The 23,204-nt window shown below is 50.1% G+C and overlaps 1 protein-coding gene across 10 annotated transcripts in view; it reads left to right on the top strand.

The window, feature by feature from the left end:
• Nucleotides 1–23,204, top strand: part of Ano1 (anoctamin 1) — a 166,598-nt gene that overhangs the window by 121,047 nt on the left and 22,347 nt on the right. For 4 of the 10 annotated variants that reach the window (XM_051193494.1, XM_051193491.1, XM_051193490.1 and 1 more), the window contains 8 exons: nt 8,554–8,636; nt 10,976–10,987; nt 11,511–11,582; nt 14,663–14,740; nt 15,620–15,694; nt 18,803–19,004; nt 19,114–19,225; nt 19,687–19,744. In XM_051193494.1, coding sequence (XP_051049451.1) covers nt 8,554–8,636; nt 10,976–10,987; nt 11,511–11,582; nt 14,663–14,740; nt 15,620–15,694; nt 18,803–19,004; nt 19,114–19,225; nt 19,687–19,744 — 692 coding nt within the window. The remainder of the gene's footprint in view (nt 1–8,553; nt 8,637–10,975; nt 10,988–11,510; nt 11,583–14,662; nt 14,741–15,619; nt 15,695–18,802; nt 19,005–19,113; nt 19,226–19,686; nt 19,745–23,204) is intronic. The other 6 variants (XM_051193493.1, XM_051193489.1, XM_051193496.1 and 3 more) reach the window with 3 other exon arrangements.

Here is a 23,204-nt window from a genome sequence, read left to right as displayed (position 1 = left end):
GAACAGAAGGGACACCCATGCCGATTCTTGGGGGCAGGGGCCATTTGCTCATTTTCCTCCCAGTGAGGGTGGGGGTCATCATTCCAGAAGCCTTCAGGGAGCTTGCTAAGGAGCCTGTGCTTAACCTCCACAAATTCCTGGGCTCACTCCCTAGCACTAAGAAGTGCAAAGTCCTGGATACCATATCTGACCTACTGAGTTGTCACCCAGGACCCCAAGTTTGTCTGCTGAACAAGATTTGTGGGCTTCCCTGTGCTGAAGTCATCGGGAGGTGTATTTTCTAATGAGGGTCCTAAAGCACAGAAAGGTTAAGTGATTTGCTGGAGATCATACAGTAAGAGATTGATGACAGCTCTGTGGCCTGACTGTTAGCCTGATGACTTCTAAGGTCCAAGTAAGGGCTCTGTTCATAACTCGACATTTAAATGCTCTCCTAGACCCTGCAAAGTGCCCACCTGAGAAAGCAAATGTGGGCACTTAGTTAGTAGTGAGGGCACACAAACAGTAGTTGCCCAACATGGATTCTTCTGACTAAGTGCATGTGTGTGGTGGAGCAGCCGATCAGCCAGTCTACTTTTCCCAGAACCGTCTGGGTCAGAACCTGGGCTCAGGTGGCCCTAACCAGCCAGGCTCCACCACCATCCTCAACAAGCCAATTAAACACCAAGTAACAGTGAAAAGCAGAGGAGAGTTATTCAGTGCAGCCACATAGGGAAGAGGGACAAAGAGGTCCAGAGACTCCTGAGTCTGTCCTCAGGGTCCGGACATGAGGTTCAGGCTTAAACAGAGGGCAGCTCTGTGCATAGCTAAGCAGTCCTGGCCAAGACGTGGTCCTGCCCATCACTGACCATCACTGTCAGCTCCAGTCTCTCCTGCAAGGTGGTCTGACAAGCTCTCAGAACTCTGTGAGATCTCTCTGGGAGACAAGCTCCCCCTCTGGCTGGCACCAGGCTTCAGCCTTTCCCTTCCCCAGCGTGAGACTCCTGGGAAAATTCCAATGCCTTGGGGTCCTTTGTTTGAACAGTCTGATGGCCAAAGGGAGGGGCACAGAATTTCTTTGCTTCAGCCAGGATGGTGAGAGTTTGTCAGCCTCCTCTCTGAGACCCTGCTACTCTGACCCTTCAATGCCCTGGCAGGCCTGAGGAAGAGCAGCCAGGAGTTTCCATTCTCCTGAGGCTGGGGTCTCACCAGCATGTCTCCATTGTGTGCCTGTCCATCAAGTAGAGAAGCAAGTACCCGCTCACTCCACACCCACCCATTTGAAAGAGAGAAAAAAGGCTAACCCCCTCCAATGAGGCCTTGCTTCAGATAAAGGAAGTTTCTGTGGAAAGGGAAGAAGTTAGAGGGCCTGCAGGAGAGAGCTGTGGGACTAACAGAAATCATAGGAAAACCCATCCTGGGGCCCTTTGCACAGCAAGCTGTCAAGGGCTGTTAGATCTCAAATCCCTCATCAATTACCCGGTCATTACCCTCTGAAGGATTAGTTCTCCCCAAATCCCTCCCTCCATTGAGGCCCTTTCCTGCACTCCAGCTGTTCCCAGCTCTGCACAATGGCAGGCCCACGGAACTATTCCTGCTGACTGCAGTGAGGAGTGGGGGCTGTGAGTGTCCCCCAGAACTGCTGTTTTAATCTTTAAAACTGCGTTTTAATCTTTGCCTCACTAGCGTGGGCTCAGCAATCCCGGATTCTGACGGCTCCTGCCTGTGATGTCTGACATCTTAAAGCTTGGAATGAAATGTCACGTTGAGCAACTTTGAGCCCATTTAGCTATTTGCCGCCATCAATTTTCTGACATTATAGAATAATCACAGGTCTTAATCGTCTGTCAGTTTTGCACAGAACAAAGGACGGTGATTTTTGCCCAGTGGCAGGAGCTGGAGGGACTGCTGAATGACTTGTCAGATTTATGACTGAGATTTGATGATGTTGTCCCAGACTGGGTCCCATTGCCTCAAGCTGGAAGGGGATATTAGGAGAGTTATATTGTGGCTGTCTGCTGGGATCAAGAGGCCAGTGGTGGGTCATGAGTTGAACTTTTGTGTTGGGTAGGTAGGGTCCCAGTGACCCATGTAAAAATGCATGGCTTCCATTATCTGCACTGTAAGTTCAGCCATGGGGAGTCCCCAGCTCTGCAGCTCTGAGCCCAACTGGGCAAGCATCTCCTCCCCTGCTGGGAATGACAGTTCCACAGGCACCACTCTAGGGAGCACACCCCATATGGTCTGAAGGCTGGACATCCCAGATCCGGGTCCTGTGGGGATGCCAGGTTCTGTTGCATAGATGTCCCTTTCCCACTGTGTCCTCACACAATAAGATCCCCTCAATAAGGCTGCTAATCCTACCCTCAATGGTCCCAATGGCTCCACTTCCCACACCATCACTCTGGGATTGGGGACTTCAACATGGAAATCCAGGATTTGCACAAATGTACCATGAACAGAAATCCATCAGGGAGCTACTGCACGAATGGTGACATATGACACATGCCATCACATGATGGCACTCCCCAGTATTTTAAAAAAAATAAAAAAGCTGGGGATAGGGAGGTGGCCAGGTTGGCAAGCACAATTGTATAAACTTGAGGATCTGAGTTCTAATCCCAAAAACCTAAGTAAAGATTTGCCATAAATGTTCTAGATGTTTCCCTATTTGGAACAACACAGAACAATGACAACATTTCAGTGTCTGACCTGCGTTGTACTGACTGATACAGCAGTAACTGCTCAGAACACACAGAACTCTACGGGAAGCACACCCAACCCTTCTCCAGTGGGGGGAGACTGAGGCTGGTGGAGGCCACTGAGTGTTGAGCTCGTTCATACTAGGTGGGAACAGAGACTCCTCACCACCCAGTACAGGATTCTCCAAGGAAAGACATTATGTAACATGTTGTAGTCAAAACAAATGCTTAAGAAGGCAGGGTTGTGACTGGGTGCTGCTCTGGCCCTGGCCTGGATCCCCCTCACTGGCTGTCTTGTGCTGTCCCAGCCTGTGCCCTCCAGGCCAAGGTGGTGAGTTTGTTATTTCAGACTCCATATAAGGCTCACCCCTATGTGGGTGGACAAGTCTTCCCCTCCCCAAGCTGTGTTGATACCACATGATCAGAACACAGGTCTCTCCATTTATTGAGAAGGCCCAGGTGCACCTGTGTCTCAGTGTGTGGCTGTCAAGTGGGGTGTGTTAATCCAGCTTCAGTGGCCCTGGGGATTAGGTAGAAGGGGGTCCATGTGGGAAGATGCTGTGTACCTCAGCCTTTATATGATGGTATGTGTGATGTGTGATGTCAACACTAGGAATAGCATCTATCAGAAGTCACTGTGGAAGAATGGACTACAGGAGTACTCTAGGAAGATGAGTGGTCAGCTTCCTTCTGTCCCTTGCTCAGTCCACATGGAAGGGACTTTTTCTTCATTGATCTGATACCCAGCACGGAGGTCTGACCCTACATATCTGAGCCTTTTTCATTCCCTCCTGCAGCCTCATCTGAGCATAGTCTTGCCCAATGCTCCATCTCAGCATAGTGCCAGAGCCTGGCTGGTGGACACAATGGGCCTGTGGCCAGGCATAGAAGGTCCAACTCCATTCTCCTAGTGCCAGTGCTGACCTCTGGCTCATAAGAAAAAGAAAAACAAAAAACAAAAACAAAAAAAACAGACAACTACGATTTTCATATTAAATGTTTACTTCTCAGTACAGTCAAGGGTGGTTGGGTACTAGTCAGCCTGGATCCCAGCAGGTTAGAGCCCTCTCACCTCCCTTCCAACAAGCAAAGAGTGTTTCAGAACCAGCTGCTGGCCTTATGCAAATTACTTAACCTCTCTGCTTCTCTGTTTTCTTGGGCAAAAAGTACATGTTCAGTATGGTATGATGGTGCATGCCTTTAATCCCAGCATTGGGGAAACAGAGGCAGGAAGAACTTTGTGAGTTCAAGGCCAGCCTGGTTTACATAGGTGTGAGTTCCAGGCCTAGAACTAGAGCTACATAGAGAGACCCTGTCTAAAAAAGAAGGGGGGGGGGGAGAAAGAAAAAGAAAAGCTCAGATTCTTGAACATAAAGATATGACTATGATTTTTTTTCTTTTCCTTTAAGGAAATCTAGTGTCTGTACAGGCCCCAGGAGTCAGCCAGGATCAGTTCAGAATTCCCTTCTGGGCTTGCCCATGCACATGGCATGGCTCCTCCCAAGCCTTAGTGTCCTGGTTTTTCTTTCTTATGGAGTCATTTGCTGTTTCTGATGCTGATGGACATGAGGTTACCCCACCTCCACAGCAGTGTGGTGCTCTACTGCCTGTCAGTGACTGCAGCCGGCACTGGGCGCACAGAGGCAGAAGGGAGGAGCCCGGCCATCTCAGACTCCCTGATAGCTGGGTGTGATATAAGGGTGATAAAGGCCATGACACAAATACTATAAGAAACAGATTTCAGGAGCAGGTGGAGATGAGTCTAGCCCTGGCCTCTGACATAAAGCCATGTCCCAGGGCAGAAACATCTTTCTTCTGGGGCCTGGCTCCTTCCATGAACACTCCAAACAACACTCTCATGCCCCATTACCTCCCCATGGGTAGGGAAGGGTTTTATAGAACACTTCTAGGGTCCTGAAGGATGTTTGGGAGTGTTGACTTAGATGTGTCCTCAGCTAAGAGCACTGAGGTTGCCAGGCTGTCATCCAGCCATCACATCTCTATGCTGAGGGCAGCCACAATCCTGACTTCCGGCTATCAGAATCAAATGATACAAGAGTGTTGACTGTAATCAATCACCCACTTAATGACACAGAGTGTTGACTGTAATCAATCACTCACTTGTCACGGAACACCAGTTCTGTTCCTGACTCTGCAGGCTCCCCTGCTCTCCAGCCCTCCTCTGCTCCTGGCCTTCTGATGACAATGGCCCCTCTTCTTAGCCTCCATTCCTGTGCTTGAACTTCTAGTCATGGTCTCTTGATCCCACCATGTGATTGAAAATGACAGTTTCCCCTCTGTATGTGTGACTTGGACATAATGGGTAGTGTATTCTAGTGCATGGACCCAGGACATATCCACCCCTCTACTCATCCGTGCTCTGCCTCTTAGCTGCCATGAACTGCCCTACGCATGGAGGCAGACATCGCCCCTTGGGGTTGTTGGCACTGCCCTTGGATAGGCTCCCAGTAGCAGGATCGCTGATGGCATGGTAGCCCTGGCCCTAGGTTTCTGAGGCCTCTTGTACTGCTTTAAATATCAGCTGTGACTGTGTACTCCTCTCCCACCAGACATAAGCAAACACCCCCCTTTCTTTGTGACCTGACCTTCATTTGTGGGTTGTTTTTTGTTTGTTTTAGGGTTTTTTGTTTGTTTTTGTTTTTGTCTTTTGGTAGCATTTGTTCTGACTATGATGGGGGAGGATTTTGTTTTGTATTTATTTATCTTTTGTTTGAGTTGTTGTAGTTGTGGTTTTTGGTCCTCTTGGTAAGAGCAAGGCTGAACCCTTCCATAAACCTGATTTGCATGTCTCCTTTTGAGAATTTTCTCCACCCTGTTTGCCCATTTGGTTTGGGTTGGATTTTTTTTAAATTGATTGATTTATTTGTATGTGTGTGCTATGTGCTGTGTGAGTTTGTGTGTACTGTGTACATGTGTGAGTGGAAGCAGAAGAGGGCATCAGACTCTCCCCAAAACTGGAGTTACAGATGGCTGTGAGCTGCTGTGTGGGTACTGACAATCGAACCCAGGTCCTCTGTGAGAGCAGAAAGTGCTCTCAACCACTGAGCCATCTCTCTAGCTCCCAGGTTTTGTTTATTTTGTTTTCTTTATTTGAGACAAGAACTCACACTGAAACACAGGTCGTCCTAAAACTCATGGTGAGTCTCCAGCCTTGTCCTTGCAAGTGCTGGAATGACAGGACATGAGTCACTATGCTTGTTCACCCAGGTTCCTAGGAAGTTCAGCTTTGAATCTTATCCAGAAGTTGTATTTACTTTGTTTTTTATTCTCTGTATGGGAGTTTTTTGTATGCACATATATTTGTGAGCCATGTGTATGTCTGGTACCCCCAGGGACCAAAAGAGTGTATCAGATCCCCTAGAACTGGAGTTACAGATGGTTGTGAATTGCTGTGTGAATGCTGGGAACCAAACATGGGTCCTCTACAAGAGTAGCCAGTGCTCTTAACTGCTGAGCTGTCTTTCCAGAGTGGCTTGAAGTAGTTAAAAAAAAAAAAAAACGAGCATTAGGATGTGTCTCCCTTTGTCTTGGGACAGCAGTAACAGTGGCAGTGTCTTCATGGCTCTGACTTCCACCAGGAAGCCCCCACCAGGATTCCTATCTGGGATGCTTTATTTCTGTTTTGACATCCCCACTTACCAGATAAGCAGTTTGTGGTCTGTGAGCCTCAGTTTCCTCACCTGTAAAATAGTGGGATATCAGTCCTGGCCGATAACTGCAGGGTTTCACGGAGGAACACACTTTGCTTGGCAGTTCTTGGCACAGCATCTTGCATGTGGTAGCCTGAGAATCTCAAGCTCTGATTATTTTGTGACTGCCATCCATCCCCCTGCCTCTGCTGACTTTCTGAGGGTAGTATTCACAGCAAACAGTAAGCTGGTGTGTCTGTCTTTACAAGCTGTGTGTTCATAAAATCACCCATCTAACATCGAACAATGGTGAGCCTGGGTCAGGTACTTGCCGACTACTGTGGATAGAGAAGCTAGGTTCTATTCCTACCCTCAGATACATAGAAAGGCCACAAGTAGGACAGGAACTGTCCTGGAAGGTGGCAAGAACAGCACAGATGCAGTTTGGGGTTGGTCCTGTACAGTTTAACTTCATATGACAATGTGATGTCCGAGATCAGGTAACTTTACAAAGCCAAGAGGTTCATTTTGATTCATGATACTGGAGGTTAAAGGTCAAGAGCCTCTCACTTCTGGGTATGGCCTTGTTGTTGGCACCATCATAGGACAGTGCAGGGCCTCACTTGGCAAGAGATGGTGAGCAATTCTTTCCTCTTTTTACAGAGCTACAGAGACTCATTCACCAGGCTCCATCCTTTGGACCTAATTGCCCTCTGAAGGCCCCATCCCTGAACAGCACAGTGAGATTAGCTTCCAATGTTCATAGCTCACAACACTGAGACTTGGGAGATGCTCCAGCCAATCTACACCATAGCATCCTGTGAGGGGTTCACTGATGTGCTTTCTTTTAAAATGTATTTACTAATTTTGTATGTATTTGTGTACACTGGAGTGTATGTATACATACCACATGAGTGCAGTACTTTTAGAGGCCAGAAGAGGACATCAGATCTCCTGGAACTGAAGTTATTAGTGATTGTGAGCACAATGGAGCCAGTGCTCTTAACCACTGAATCATCTCTCCAGCCCTTGGCTAGTGATTTCTGGTGTGTGTGTGTGTGTGTGTGTGTGTCCCCGGGGGTATCATCAGCTTCTTCTGGAAAAGGTGGCATTTGAACATTTGGTCTGTGTGGAATATAACACAGATTTGGGTATGGTGGCCCACACCTGTGCACTCTGGAAGTAGAGTCAGGAAAATCAGTTCAAGGCCAACCTTGGATACTGCTCGTTTTCTATCTGTTGCTGTGATAAAGCACGCTGACATAGGTGGGCGGTGGCGGCACATGCCTTTAATCCAGCACTCAGGAGACAGAGGGAGACAGATCTCTGTGAGTTCGAGGCCAGCCTGGTCTACAGAGTGACTTCCAAGACAGCCAAGGCTATTAAACAGAGAAACCCTGTCTCAAGAAACAAAACAAACCAAAAACCACCCTGAATAAACAACTTAGGGAGGAAAGGGTCCAGTTGCCATACAGCTCCAGGTCATAGTCCGTCACTGAGGGAAGTCACAGAGGTGGGAACTGGAGGCAGCAGTCACTTTGGGAACGACTGCATTGGTGGTGGCTGCTGTCCCGAGGCCTCAGGTAGCTTTCTTCATTTGCACAGTTTAAGGCCTAGCCCATGAAATGGTGCCACCCACCTTCAGGGTGGGTCTTTGACAGTCAGGGCAATCCCCTGCAGACATACCCTCGGCCAGTCTGATCTACACATTTGCTGGTTTGAGACTCCTTTCTTAAGTGATTCTAGATTGTGGCCAGATGACAGGTAAACCGACCACCAAGGCCAGACACACAGCAAGTTCAGTGCCAGCCTTGGGTACATGAGACCCTGTCTCTAAATAATAAATGACACAGGACAGTGGCCAGTGGTGTACTCAGCAGACAGACACAAGGCATGCCTACCCGGCTTGATGCTAGTGATGCTAGCTAACCCTTCCCTCTAAACCTCCCAACACTCAGGCCCCAGGATCCTGAAAGGGTTACTAGAGACCCAGGCTCAGATGCTAGCCAGCCCACCTCTCTCTGCCTGGCTGAGTGACCTTGGCCAGAGTTTATACATGCCTCAGTTTCCTCATCTGCAGAGTGGGAAAGCAATGGCCAGGTAGGGTGGATGAGAGGGCTGAATCCGTTCACTTGTGTGTCTTTGGCCTTCGCTCAGCCAGTGGACAACACTGTGTTGTCTAAGGAGCTCAGTGGCCCTGACTGCTTCCCACCATCCCACAGCTGCCACCTTCATGGAGCACTGGAAACGGAAGCAGATGAGACTCAACTACCGCTGGGACCTCACAGGTTTCGAGGAGGAGGAGGTGAGTGGCTGTGCCTGCCCCCCCCAAGCCCCCTCTGCTACCTCCTCTGGCTCATGTGGATATCCCAGGTCCTGACTGGCCCTTGATCCCAGGCGTGGCTCCTGTGGCTCCTCCACTCATCACCCTGGTATTCCTTGGTTGCCAGGGCAACTGTTTTCCATCTGCCAGTGTTTTCTGTCTCCATGCTTCCAAAGACACAACACCCACGAGTGTGGGCTCGGGTGCCGGCCAGGGCTCCCCACACTGACCTCATCACATCTGGGGTGTGGGCAGGAAGTCACTGTTGTCCACAGGGCGCCTTACTCTGCATCCAAACCATCCCCCCAGCCTGCAGTCAGGGGAGGTTGAGGAGCCCAGCAGACCCTTCACTGCAAACATGGCTGGGTTCCAAAGAGGGGGCGCCCAGTGGTAGATGGCTGGAGTCAGAGAGAATGAGTCTCCCCAGAGTCCCCTGACTGCCATCTCAGCAGGAATTCCTTGTTAGGGTGATTAAAATGTACTGCCCCCCCCCCCACACACAAGAAGAGCTGTTCGCTGCATGCGTTGAGGCACAACTATGGCCTGGTGCAACATGCCAGCTCACTCTGTAGCCCAGGCTGGTCTCACACTTTCTACAGTCCAGTCTTCAGGACCTGGCCTCCCGAGATCTGGGGTTACAGAGCTGAGGCCGCACACCCTCTCCTCTCCTCTCCTCTATTTCCCTCCTCTCCTTTCCTGTCCCTCCCTTCTTCTCCTCCCTTTCCTTTCCCTCCTCTTCCCCTCTCCTCCCTTCTTTTCCCCCTCCCTTCCTCTCCCTTCCCCTCCCCTCCCTTCCCCTCCCCTCCTCTCCCTTCCCCTCCTCTCCCTTCTTCTCCCCTCCTCTCCCTTCCCCTCCCCTCCTCTCCCTTCCCCTCCTCTCCCTTCTCCTCCCCTTTCCCTCCCCTCCACCCTCCACCTCCTCTTCCCTCTCCCCTGTCTCTTTCCCCTCCTCCTGCCTGCCCCCCTCCTCTTGGAAACATAGCTCAAGCTGGCCTCCAACTTGCTGCATAGTCAAGGATGACCTTGAGTTCCTGACCCTCCAGGCTCTGCCTCTGGAGTGTTGGTATTGCAGGCTGGTATGCTCTGCCACATCTGGTTTATTTGATGCTAGGGATCTAACCCATGGCCTTATACATGCCAGGCAAACACTCTCCCATCTCAGCTACATTGCCAGTGCCTCTCCCGTGCTTAACTTTTTATAAGTGAGGCCCCTTTTATGTTTTGATGTGTTGCAAATATCTCCCTGTGTGTCTCTGTCTCCCCCCTCCCCCATACCACTGGAACTTGAACTAGACCAGTACTGCTGCTGAGCCCCAGCTTTGTGCCCTTAAAGACCTCACATAGCTCCCACCCTCCTGAGCTCCAGTCTGTAGGTCACTCTTGGCCACATGCACCTTTCAGAGAGCCCACGGTGGTTCCTGCTCCATGCAGACTGCAGCTGGGAAGTCAGGTCATGGTTGTAAGCCAGGCCTTTGTGACCACAGTACCCAACTTCAGCTGATCTGACACCACCATTGCTGTGTGACCTGGGACATATTGGTTAGCATCTCCGTGCCCGGTGCCATTTCCTGCCACATAGACACCGAGGAGCAAGCCTAACTTGACCAGACTGGGGACGTCCCTGATGAATCATAACTGGGCCAGGGGCACAATAAACTTCGCAGAGAATGGCTGTAGCTGTAGCTAGGCCTCACCTGCCACCCAGCTGTGTAACAGTGCCTGCCTCTTCTGCAGTAAGTCCATTTCACAAGTGACTGGTGCTCTATGTATAGGGCAGGAGCTCTGGCTGGTGTGCGCTCTCTCCATGGTTCTGTTTCCATGTTGACAGTTCCAATAGAAAAAATGCCAGCTGGATCTTACTGTCAGGGCAACTTAGAAAACACTTCCAAGGTGTCCTGAAAGCAGAGGGGAGCGACTCACCACTCTCTACCTTGACCTCTTTACCCCAGGATCCCTAGGGCTTGATTTCTAGGAGATATTCCTTAGGTCACTGGGCACACAACACCAATGGGCCTGAGTGAGTCACCCAAAGTGAGCCACTCATGCTGACCACAGTCCTGGGTAAAGAGGTCGCCTCTACCCCCAATATCCTACCCCGTGGTCTGAACCCCACGTTGGATGGAAGCTGGAGGGAGCTCGGTCACTGTCCTGTGTGCTTCTCCATTGACTCTGAGAGTTGCAGGGAGTTTGCAAAAGTGGGATCTGGGAGTGGGAAACACCCAGCCCCCTGTCCTGCTAGGGACTGCCATCATTCTGGCTCTGGATAAACAGCATCAGTAACGGTTCGTTCTGTTTTTGTCTTTATTCCCGGTTCCCCGCAGGAAGCTGTCAAGGTTTGGAATATTTTTTTGGTCACTCTGCCTTCCTCTAGCCTGTCTCTGGGGAAAGGGACCTGTGCACACATGCTCCTGTCTTTTCACCAGACGTCTCCTCATGGCTCTCACCTGGGCTCTGCTTTCTTCAGTTTCACCTAACCTGTTCTTTCCTTCCAGCACCTTCCGCTGAATTGCTCTGGGCTCCCTGAGGCCTGCCTGCGCTTGCTGCCTGTCTCTTTTGACCCCTGTGGCTACTCCACAGAAAGTTTCAGAGGGTCAGTTCACAGCTGGGTGTTCCTTACTGCCTGGCACAGCCAAGACTTCCTACAGGACACAGAAGCCAGACCCGCTGGTTATTCCATTGAGCTGGGGTTCTTAACAAAGGGAGAGTCCTGAACCCTGGTTCAGGCTAAGTACAGGGAGTTTGATATTGGAAATGTGACAGCCAGCTGTGAACTGGTCCCCAGGGTCCCCGAAGCAAATACATGGAGTCACGTAGAAGGAGGTGGACTAACACTTCCTTTCTTACTGTCTTTCTCAGGATCATCCCAGGGCAGAGTACGAAGCCAGAGTCTTAGAGAAGTCACTAAGAAAAGAATCCAGAAACAAAGAGGTACAGGCTGTGCTATTGACTCCCCACAGTGAGATGCTGTGAGTCTGAAGTGTGACCAGGTGTGACTAGGGGTCAGCAAGCTATGTGTCTGTAGTTTTGACCAGGGGTCAGCAAACACTGTGTCTATGGTGTTAATCAGGGGTCAGCAAATAGTGTGTGTCTAGATGTGACCAGAGGTCAGTAAACACTGTGTGTCTGTGTTGTGGCCAGGGGTCAGCAAACACTGTGTCTGAGGTATGACCGGGGGTCAGTAAACATTGTGTATCTGAGGTGTGACCAGGGGTCAGCAAACATTGTGTGTCTGAGGTGTGACCAGGGGTCAGCAAACATTGTGTGTCTGAGGTGTGACCAGGGGTCAGCAAACATTGTGTGTCTGAGGTGTGACCAGGGGTCAGCAAACAATGTGTGTCTGAGGTGTGATGGGGGGGGTCAGCAAACATTGTGTGTCTGAGGTGTGCTGAGGGGAGGGGTCAGCAAACAATGTGTGTCTGAGGTGTGGTGGGGGATCAGCAAACAATGTGTGTCTGAGGTGTGGTGGGGGGATCAGCAAACAATGTGTGTCTGAGGTGTGACCAGGGGTCAACAAACACTGGTCTTCATCAGGTGTGACCAAGAGACAGAAAAAACTATGTGTTCCCAGGTGTAGAGAAATGTCAACAAATACTGTGTTCTCTGCAGAACAGGGCTCAGCTCAGATAGTAAATATTTTATGCTGGATAATCACTATTGTATTGTGAACAGGGTTGTTGACAAAAGGTAAACAAGTATGCAAGACTGTGTTCCCATAAAACTTTATTTACAAAAACAGGCCAGGGGCCAGATTGAAACAAAGGGCCAGAACTAGCCCAGCCCTGCTCTAGACTGTCCCCTAATGTGTTCTGAGAGTTACCTCAACGTCAGCAAACATGTCACACTAGGATCTTGTTTCTGGGAATGCCCCACCCCACCCTGTGAAACCTGTGTTCTGTGTTGAACAATGAGTTGGAAGCATTTGTAGACCCAAGTGTCTGAACTTCTCACTTCTCTAGGACATAGGGATAGGAATATGTGGGTGTTGTAATGTGCTCCAGGCCACTGTCTCTTTATAATAAACTGTCCCCCAAGCCTCTTGTTCTGGTTGGCAGCTTGTGTGTATGACCTGTATTCTTGCACACCTCTAATTTTCATATAAGGTGAAATAGACCAGGAACCCAAGGCTACAGGCTCCTCACTGGGGCTGGAGAAAGTTGTATTGGTACTGGGCAGTGCTGGGCAGTTAGAGGTTACTCTTCCAGGCTCATGGTTTTCCTGATCTTTGAACCCTTGGCCTCTGGAGTGACTAGGACAAACCCTCGGCCCTTATCTTGTCTTTGTGTCCCAGTCACTGAGCTGATGGTACCAAGCAGCCTGAAGGTTAAGGTTGCCACAATTACATGAAGGTGGGCACGTCAGAGACTGCAAGCAGGTCAGATGCAAGGCCCCATCCTATAGCCAGGAAGGATCTACTAGAATACTGCAGAGACTGAGCAGGATTCAAGGGCACAAAAAGTAATCACAACCAAGTATGGTGGTGCACACCTTTAATACCAGTGTTTGGGAGGCAGAAGCGGGCAAATCTTTGCCAGCATGGTGTACACAGTGAGTTCTAGAACAGCCAGGGCAATACACTGAGACCATGGTTCAAAAAGAAAGAAATTATATAAGCAAGCAGATCACTCTCAAGTGTGTACAGTGTTCTGACACTGAGGCACAACTGTCATTTACAGAGCTGACACAACCTTACAATCAAATTCCAAAAAAAATAGCAAAAAAAGAAATCGTAATGTTTAAAGTTTAAAATTTTATGTTGGTTCACATCCATAGCTGTGGGCCACTTGCAGCCCAAGGGTTGGACACACCAGCTAGAAGCTGTCTGTCTGACCAGGTCAACCTAGCAGTCCCATCTTTACATAGCCTAGTGGCCCCTAAGTAAGACCCTACAAGCCTCCATCCTATCTCCATGTCACTAGGGCACACCCCCAAATCTAAGTCTGGGTAGAGAAACCTCAGGAGTCAGCCTGAGTCCCCAGAGCTATGGGACAGTGTCTCTCTGGTCACTGGTCCAATCTTAGATTGGAATGAATACAGAGAACTGCCTCACTCATTCATAAACAGCAGAGGCTTGCAGCCACCACACACCACACAACACCACACCACACCCATCACAGCAAACAACTTCAGAGAACAGCAGCTGCCTCATCTGGGCTCAGTTTCAGCCCCAGCTCTTGGATCATGAGAGAGACATAAAGATTCTGGAGAGTTGGGTTTTTCGATTGTTTGTTTTTATTTGTTTGGTTGGGTTTTGTAGGCTTCTGGGAAGGTGGTGGCCCTGAGCCCATGGCTTCATATGTCCACATTCTCTCTCCTGTCTCCTGTGACTCACAGTGGCTGATTTGCATTGGTTTCCTTCAGTTATGAAATAAAATTACTTCATGTGATATATATATATATGTACACACATATATACATACATACATACATATACATATATATATATATATATATATATATATATATATATATATATCACAGCACATGAGTGGATATCATAAGCCATCTTTAAGGAGTCTGTCCTCTCCTTAAACAGTGGGGTCCTGAGGTATTCAAAGGAGGCCATCTGGCTTGGCCATAAGCTCTTTTACTGGCTGAGCCTTCTTGCAGGCCCATGGTTTGTTTTCTAAGTCAGGGTCTATGTGGCCCAGGCTGGCCTCCAACTAGCTATGTAACTAAGGATGACTTCAATTTCTAATTCTCTTGCCTCTGTCTCCAGAGTGCAGGGATTACAGGCATGTGACACCGCACATAATACAATGCTGAGGGACCCTATGGGCACTATATGCTGGGTTCTTTACTTGAGAAACTTCTAGTTCCCCTTGCCCTAACCTTGAATTGAATCTCTGCTGTGTGTTAACTTGTTTAAAATGCCCAGAACCCTAGTCAGCCTTGGCAGATGGTGCTCACAAGGAGAGTGAGCCATTGCCTAGACCTGCATCCCTATCCAAGATCAGCAGTACCCCACCCAGTTCCACCATCCGGTGCTCTCTTTCCCCATCCACCCTCAGAAGCGCCGGAGTGGTCCAGAAGAACCGACCAACAAATGGAAGCAGAGGGTTAGGACAGCCATGGCAGGGGTGAAATTGGTACTTGTCTGTTTTGGGGCAACTTGAGCCTTGACACCATCTGCAGGCCTTCTTGGCCACTGTGTCTGTCCCTGGCCACCTCTGTGGTGTGTTCTTGGAACATTCCCATCTGTGTCCCTTCCCCACCTCCCACCTGCAGCCTGTCATGTGTTGCAATGTCACTGCATGGCTGTCAGGGATCCACAGGGAGCAGATGCAGCTTCGTGTGGGGCTCTGGAGACGTGCTTGTCACTGGTGTCCTCCACTGCTTCTTGTTTTCTTGTGAGTGTGCATGCAGACACCGCTGGAATGAGTGGCCTCCTATGTGACATCGTGCTAGCATGCTGGGCTCCATTGTGTGTTTTTGTCTTTGAAAGTCCCTCCCCCAAGCACTTGAAACTGCCCAGACTAGTGACCAACTGCTCCCCAAGGTCCCTCCAGGCCAGCCAGCTCAGGCCAGGAGAGTCTCAGAGAAGTATGTGGCCCCAGGCCTTACAATGCTCTGAGTTCTAACACACAGTGCTAGGCACTTATTCCACCTGTCCAGCAAAAGGGGAAAAGTTATTATGCTGGGTGGCAAATGGCCCAACAGCTTAGGACCTTATAGTCCTGGACAGGAGACTGCAGGGGAAGAATAGATTTTTGATATGGGCAGCTCCCTCTCTGGCCATACGGTTCTTAGGGAGCAGTGAGCAATGCCATGCCCATGCACAGAAAGGGCCTAACCCCCGAGGCCATTCCCTACTTGTCACCTTGTGACCTTGTTCAAGGGGGACTAGGCCCTGTGTGCTTCCCCTTTCACAGAGAAGCCTTCTGGAGGTTTCTCTGAGTTTTTGTGTGTACTCCTGTCCACCCACTAGGGTGGTTCTCAGTAAGTGACCAAATGGTTTCATGTTGCAGACAGACAAGGTGAAGCTGACCTGGAGGGACCGCTTCCCAGCCTATTTCACCAATCTTGTCTCCATCATCTTCATGGTAAGTTCTAGAAGGTTGGAGGGGCTGGGATCAGAGGTACCCTGCACTCATCTTGGGACACAGTGACCCTGACTGCCAGGAAGGAGAGGGAGTGGGGGACCCCCTCTTCCATCCCTAAGATGGGACATGCTGGGGTTTGTGGTGGTCCTGGGGTATGTGATCTGACTCTGGTGACATACATCCTTCACTGAGGGGGTGGGGCTCACACCGGGATCTCCTCTGCACCCTTAAAACCAAACTGACAGATCTTAGGGAAACCAGTAAAGAAATTTCACCAGATAGTCAGGCATAGCAGTACATTCTTGTAATCCCAGCACTCATGAGGCTGAAATAGGAGGGTTGCTACAAGTTCAAGGCCAGCCTAGGCTACATAGTGAGGCTGTGTCTCAAAACAAAATCTAAGGGGAAAAAAATTAAAGAGGAAGAACAGGACAAGTAGCTCTGAGCTGACTCAAATGACCCAACAAATGTCCCATGGTTCTCAGGGACCTCCCATCCTCCTGAAGTCATAAGCATCTTCTTCAAACCACCTGTGCCTTTCTCAATCTTCATGTGGCCGAGGCCACTTGTAGTCAGTCACCTTTTGTCTAGCCCGGGAGGTTTTGATGGAACCCTGGCAGAGCCACCTAGCCTTTCAGCCTCAGAATCCCATCAACCCCCTGCCCCGGAGCTTCCCGGGGTCATTCACTGGATGACTCATTCAGTCTTCACAGCTAGCCAGGTGGTGAGGGAATAGGTCCAAATGGAATGCTAGCCAAGACTGGCAAAGCCAGGAGCCTGTTTTTCATCTGCCCCAGGGGCCCCTCACTCCATACAAGACAGACAGCCTTGAGCCAGGATGGATTTCCTGGGCAGGGTGCCCCCTCCCAGAAGACAGCCTAGGCCTCAGCTTCACCCACCCCAGTCCCATACACTATTGCACAACACTGGAGAACCTCAGCTGTTTTAGAGGATCTAAAATTAGGCAGACTCCACAGTGGGGGTCCCCAATCTACTTCCCTCTCCCTGGAGAAGCTGGGACTCACTTCACAGGAAGACAAGCTCAGCCTCCTTTGCTTGGGTTCAGCTTGATGAGGTCTTACTACCTAGGCTGTCCCTGAGCTTCTGAACCCTGCCTTCTCAAGTACCTGGGACTCCAGACATACTCTCATCCTTGTTTTGAGGGTGACATGTTCCCTTGGGTGCTGAAGCACCCAGAGAATGACACCCAGCCCTCAGTCAGTAAAGGGCAAAGCTAAGGAACTAAGAGACCCCAACAGCCCCACAGTCCAGCTGCTCCTATCAAAAGGATCAGGGAAGGTTGGGGAGAGGGTGGGTGGCCTAGAGCCGAGTGTGACCAGAGACACTGGCTTCTCTGGACTTCTTTCTGCTCACTTGTTCTGGTTGCAACATAACTACTCTACATCCATCATCACTTCTACACTCCAGTATGAAAAGGAGAAGGCTGTGAGTAGGGCACAAGATGGATGTGCACAAGGCTCCTGTCTGTGAAGGGGTTTCCTCAGAAGACCCTCCCACAATGTATCTCATTGGTCAGAACCCTTTCTCCTGCCCACCTGCCTTGCAGAAAGGCTTAATAAGGAATATATGGTGATCTAGCAAGGTAGGTGAGTGGAACCAGGGTGGACAGACATGGGTAAGAAACCAGCTGGCTGCCTTTTCCAAAAGAGAATCCTGTCAAGAGTCAGGTTCACAGGCTAATGGAGATACAGCTTTGCCCTTGACCCCAAAGTTCCATTCAGGCCATAGATACTGATGTCCCACACATGCTGGTCCTGAAGAAATTAGTGTGCATGGCCAGCCAGAGGTGCAGGGCACGTGGCTTGTGGCTTCCTTGGAGGAGGGTGGAGGGTTGCCTCTGCTGAGTCACCACAGACCCAGAGCAGTCCCAACCTCTGCACTCTGGCACACGAGATGTCCTCATGGTCGGGAGGGGCCTCTTGGCAGGCCTGAGGGGTTTTCCGAGGAAAGCCCTCACTCCCTGGCACAGCTCAGGGTGTGGTATCCATGCCTTGTGCTTACAGGGCATAGTGGGGACTGCAGATGGTTTCCCAGGCAGGGTGTTTCTCTGTTTAGTCACTAACAGATGTCTGAAAAGGCTTGGCTGTGGCCCATAGCGTGCAGGGCAAGTCTTCTGAGGAGACCCCGAGGGCCAGGTTCCCTGAGTGGGCAACATAGGGCAGCAGGTCCTGTGCCAGGAGTGTGAGGGACTATGCTAGTGAGGACAAGACCTGCTCTGTGTCCAGGACACAGAGACATAAGGACCAGAGCCTGTCTAGAGCAGCCAAAACCCACACAGAAGTAGCTGAAGCCCAGCTAGGCTCTGCTTTGTGAGCTTCAGACACGCCCACCCTTGCCCAGTAAGCTCTAGGGTGGGGTGTCCACACCCTTGGGCTAGGCAGAGACTAGGTCTTACCCACGGACCTACGCCAAAAGGAAAAAGAACCCAGACAAAAGGAAAAGGAACCCAGACAGACTGTAGCAGGCGGAACAAACCTGTCACTAGCTTCCCACCCATCTCTCAGGCACCACCAGTCTGAGTTCCATGGAATGTTGTAGCCTGAGATGGCTTTGGCTGTCATGGAAGAGCTAGACAGTAGCTCCAAGAAAGCTACGGGGCCATGCCCCAGCAGATGCCACTATCTGCCTGACGGCAGTGGCTGTGAGGGCGCCCGGCTTAGCTCTGCACACCATCCAGACGTCTGCTCTCTCAGTGTCCCTGGATTGGGAAAGAAGCATCCCCGGTAGCCAGCCTGCTCTAACACCTACCAGGACAACCACTAGGGCATGGCTGAAGTGTCCTGGACTCTACCTGGAGGTTAATAAGGGAGAGTAGTACACAGATCTGGTAAGCGTTAGGCTTGGATGGACCCACTGGTGATGCCCAGTCCCAGAGCTCAGTCCCCTGAACCAGGCACACATCTCTGATCCTTCTACTCTCGCATTTGTCCTTGTTCTGTGGGTTGACTCCTGCAGAGCACCTGGCATCTGGTAGGAACTCCAGTAATTTCAGCGTTCTGACACGGAAAATGTGGGGGTTAGGAGCTCTTCACCTCCCCCAAACCATCCCTGCCATTACCACTAAGCTTGTCCATGCCTGCCCTGCAGATCGCAGTCACATTTGCCATCGTGCTGGGAGTTATTATCTATAGAATCTCTACGGCTGCAGCCTTGGCCATGAACTCCTCCCCCTCAGTGCGGTCCAACATCCGGGTCACGGTCACAGCCACCGCTGTCATCATCAACCTCGTGGTCATCATTCTACTGGATGAGGTTTATGGCTGCATTGCCAGGTGGCTCACCAAGATTGGTAAGGACAGAGTGCAGGATGGTGTGGGCAGCGTGGCCACCAGGCTCTGGCTAGTCCTGACTGCCCCTGGCCTAGCCCATCTGTGAGTGGTTACTGTGTCTCTCCACAGAGGTCCCAAAGACAGAGAAGAGCTTCGAGGAGAGGCTGACCTTTAAAGCCTTCCTGCTCAAGTTCGTCAACTCCTACACTCCCATCTTCTACGTCGCTTTCTTCAAAGGCCGGTAAGAACCCCTCAACCCTGGTTCTGTTGCCTCCTCTACTCTGGTAAAAGGCCCCGTCCTACCTCATCCTTCCTGATGGTGGGAGGTCCCCACAACTCAGAGAAAATAGGAAGTACAGCTTCTTCAGCCATGATGTCCTGGGGGAGGGGAGCTAGCTTTAGCTGGGACAGTAAAGCAGAGGGGGGCTCTAGCAATACAGACCCCAAGTGGTTTGGACCCCTGCCAATAGACCCCAGACAACAGCCATGACCAGAAGCTCTGATAGTGCCCTCAACAGGCCGGGTGGCACCGAGTGAGGGTGATATATAGGTGTGCATCTGAAAGCCAGCCAGGGAAGGAGAGAGCCTGTGCAAAATCCCTGGTGGCTCTGACTGGGAATCTGCAGAATCGCAGGCCCTTTGGGTGGTGTCTGCTGGGGACTGAGTCCAGCTCCTCCCTAACCATTACCCCAACCATCCCAGGTTTGTCGGACGGCCAGGCGACTACGTGTACATCTTCCGTTCTTTCCGGATGGAGGAGGTAATGTATCACCTCTCCTTCCCAGCAGCCTTCTGCTTAGCTTTCTGTCCTCCAGGCTTCTGCACTCCAGCCAGAATACTTTCTTGCATCTTCACATAGATTTAGTTTCTTTCCCCGTGGCTGTGATTAAAACACCCTGACAAAATCGACTAAGGGAAAGAGGATTTACTTCCACTCACAATGTCAGGGAACAGCTCATCATGGCAGGGAAGTCAAAGCAACAGGAGCTTGAAGCAGCAGGTTCCATCACATACACAATCAGGAAGCAGAGAGCGATGAATACTTGTGCTCAGTTCATGTCCTCCGTTAATACAGTCCAGGATCCTAGGGGAATGTGTTAGGTGGGTGTGATGGCCCACACCTGCCATCCCAGCTGAGGCCAGCCTGAATCCCATGATGAGAATCTGTCTCAAGGAAAGCACAAAGGGAGGGAGAAATGTAGGAGGGAGTCATGCCTGGTCTTTGTTGATACTGGTTTTTTTTTTTTTTTTTTTTTGGTTCAAATTTTTGCTTTTTTAATTTTATAGAGATGCATTGACTTATTAATTATTTGTGTGTATGTAGGTGTGCCTTCTTGGGTCTGTATATATCACACATGTGCAGGTTCCTGAAGAGGCCAGAAGGCATCAGATCCCCTGGAACTGGATTTATTATAGCTGCTTGTGAGCCAACTGATATGAATACTGGGAACCCAGGTCCTTTGTAAGAGCAGTTAAGTGCTCTTAATAGCTGAGTCATCTCTCCAGCCTCCTTTTTAAATCTTATTTTTACTACATCTACTTATTTGTTGTGTATGTGCACGTGTGCATTCTGCAGCACGTATGTAGAAGCCAGAGGACAGCCTACAGGAGTCAGCTGTCTCCTTCTACCTCATGGTTCTCTGGGGTTGAATTCAGGTCTTTAGGTTCAGTGACAAGCACCTCTATTCATGGAGCCATTGGACCTACCCTGTTTTTATCAGTACATATTAATTACACATAATGGGTCTCTTTACATGTTCATACATATATAACATACTTTGATTATATCCACCCCTTGCTCCCTTTTTTGCCGCCTCACTTAGCACCCCTCCCCCCTCCTCTTTAATCAGCTCTCTCTCTCTCCTTTTTTGTTTGTTTGTTTTTTGAGACAGGGTTCCCTGGTGTAACAGCAGCTCAGGCTGTCCTAGAACTCACTCTGTCTGTAGACCAGGCTGGTCTCAAACTCACAGAGACCCTACCTGCTTCTGCCTCCCAAGTGCTGGGATTAAAGGCAAGTGTCACCACACCTGGTTTCTCTCTTCTTTTAAAATGACTCAATTAGCTTCCTTGGGGCTACTCTCCATTTTGTTTTGTTAGCCTTTGGCTGTTTCCCTCTCTGATTAAAGTACATTTAGGAGGAAAAACAGACCTTGGCTGCCTTTCTCTTTAACATGGCATGGCAGCACACACTTCTCTATCCTTAGACACAATGCTGGGAACGATTGGCTTCTGCCCTATCGTTCTGGCCCTGGAAGGTCATCTTCTGACACTGAGTCCTGACCTGCAGGCTTGCTCCTGTTAGTGGACTGTTAGTGATTCAGGTCTCCAGGTAACCAGTCCACACTTCCAGCCCACAAAAAAACTCATCAGAAAATAACAGAGTGAGGGCTGGAAAGACGGTTCAATCAGTGACATGTTTGCTGTACACACTTGACCGCCTGAGTCTCATCCATAGCTCCCATGTGGAAGGCCAGGTGTGGGGCTGGAGGTATGGGTTGCTCAGTGGTTAAGGGTGCTTGCTGCTCTTGCAGAGGACCCAGGTTGGACTCCTAGTTCCACATTGTGGCTGATAACTGTCTCTAACTCCAGCCCTGGGGCATCTAATGCCCTCTTCTGACTTCCATAGGCATCAGGAATATACATGGCACACAGACATATGTTTATATAAAATACAACAAAAATAATTTTTAAAAAAAACTGAGTCGTATGACTCCTGAGGAATGCGTGACTTCTAAGATTGGCCTCTGCCCTCCACCTGCTCAAGAGAAGGGAGTGAGGCCTCCTGATAAAGGAAACAGTGGAATGAGGTATAAAGGGATGGGTGTCGGGCACAGGATGATCTAGTAGTCTAGGGCAGCCTAGGTCAGTTATCTGACCACAGTCCCAGGGACCCCCGGACCTCCTGTACAGTGTGGGGGGGATTGCAGAAAGTTTGTGAAGTGTTCTTTTCTTCTTGCCTGGCATCCTCTGCGTACTCCTTGGGGGTTAGATAGCATCTGTGCAGAACATGCAAAGAGTAAGTGTCTTCAATGGAATGAGTGATCTCCAGGACAGGACTTGGGTGACTACATAGTTTTACTTAGAACTCAGGCAATCACTGTGCCCAGGGATCACCTTTTTACTTGGGGCAGTTGGGTTTCACACACCTAACTTGCCCCTTCCTGATAGCCCCAGCCAGCAGAGGCAGAGTGGGGCGCTGTACCTCAGCCAGATGGCCACCACCACACTGTGAGGCTTCCCACCTGTTGCACCTATGCCAGCTTATGCAAGGGTGGCCAGGGCATCAACAGAGCACAATCCCAGGGAAGGAAGGAGAGGGAACCTGAGGTCCAGCCACCCACCATGACCCATTTGTTGGCTCATGTCTGTCTGAGCCCTGCTTCCAGCATAGCAGGTCACAGGTAGAGGGGTAGATGGCTTGAAAGGAGAAAGCATAAAAAGGGGTTGTAGGGACCTTTCCCTCTGAAGGCTCCTGGGGACGGTCCCTGACTGCCAATATCTGGGGTTGTAGAATCATTGGTAACGCATTCTCTCCCTCCCTCCCTCCCTCCTTTATTCCGTCTCTTCCTCTCCTTTTCTTCAGAGGGGTGTGTGCGCGCATGTGTGTGTGTGTGTGTGTGTGTGTGTGTGTACAGTGTGTTCATATGGAAGCCAACATGTGTCAACCTCATGTGTCATTCCTCCATCACTCTCTACCTTTCATTTTGAGACAGGGCAGGCCCCTCACTGGAACCTGGAGTTCACCAAGTAGGCTAAGCCAGTTGGCCAGTCAGTGATCCCAGGAATTCATCTGTCTCTGCCTCCCCTGCATTGAGATTACAAACACATGCCACCCCAAACTGGGGATGGAATTCAGGTTCCCATGCTTGTGAGGCAAACATTTCACTGACTGAGCTCCTCCCAGCTCTTTTTGAAGCAAGGTCTAATGTAGCCTAGGCTGGCCTTGAACTCATGTAGTTGAGTTTGACTTTGAACTCCTTATCCTCCTACCTCCACTTCCACAGCGCTAAGATTGTAAGTGTGCCCTACCATTACTGGATTCATGGTGACCTCTCTGCATCACCCCAGATGCTGTCTCCCTCTGGGTCTTTGTGTTCTATAGAGGACACTGGTCACTGAAGCAGGGCATGTTCCCACCTCCCTTGACTCATCACATCAGCAATGACTTCTTTCCCAGAGAAGTTTTTATTCTCAAGGTTTCAGAAGGTGGGGATGTGAAG

The sequence above is a fragment of the Phodopus roborovskii genome, unplaced genomic scaffold (assembly GCF_943737965.1).
Source record: "Phodopus roborovskii unplaced genomic scaffold, PHOROB, whole genome shotgun sequence".
NCBI lineage: Eukaryota > Metazoa > Chordata > Mammalia > Rodentia > Cricetidae > Phodopus > Phodopus roborovskii.
The sequence above is the reverse complement of the archived record's forward strand: the minus strand, read 5'-3'. Positions and strand labels throughout refer to the sequence as shown.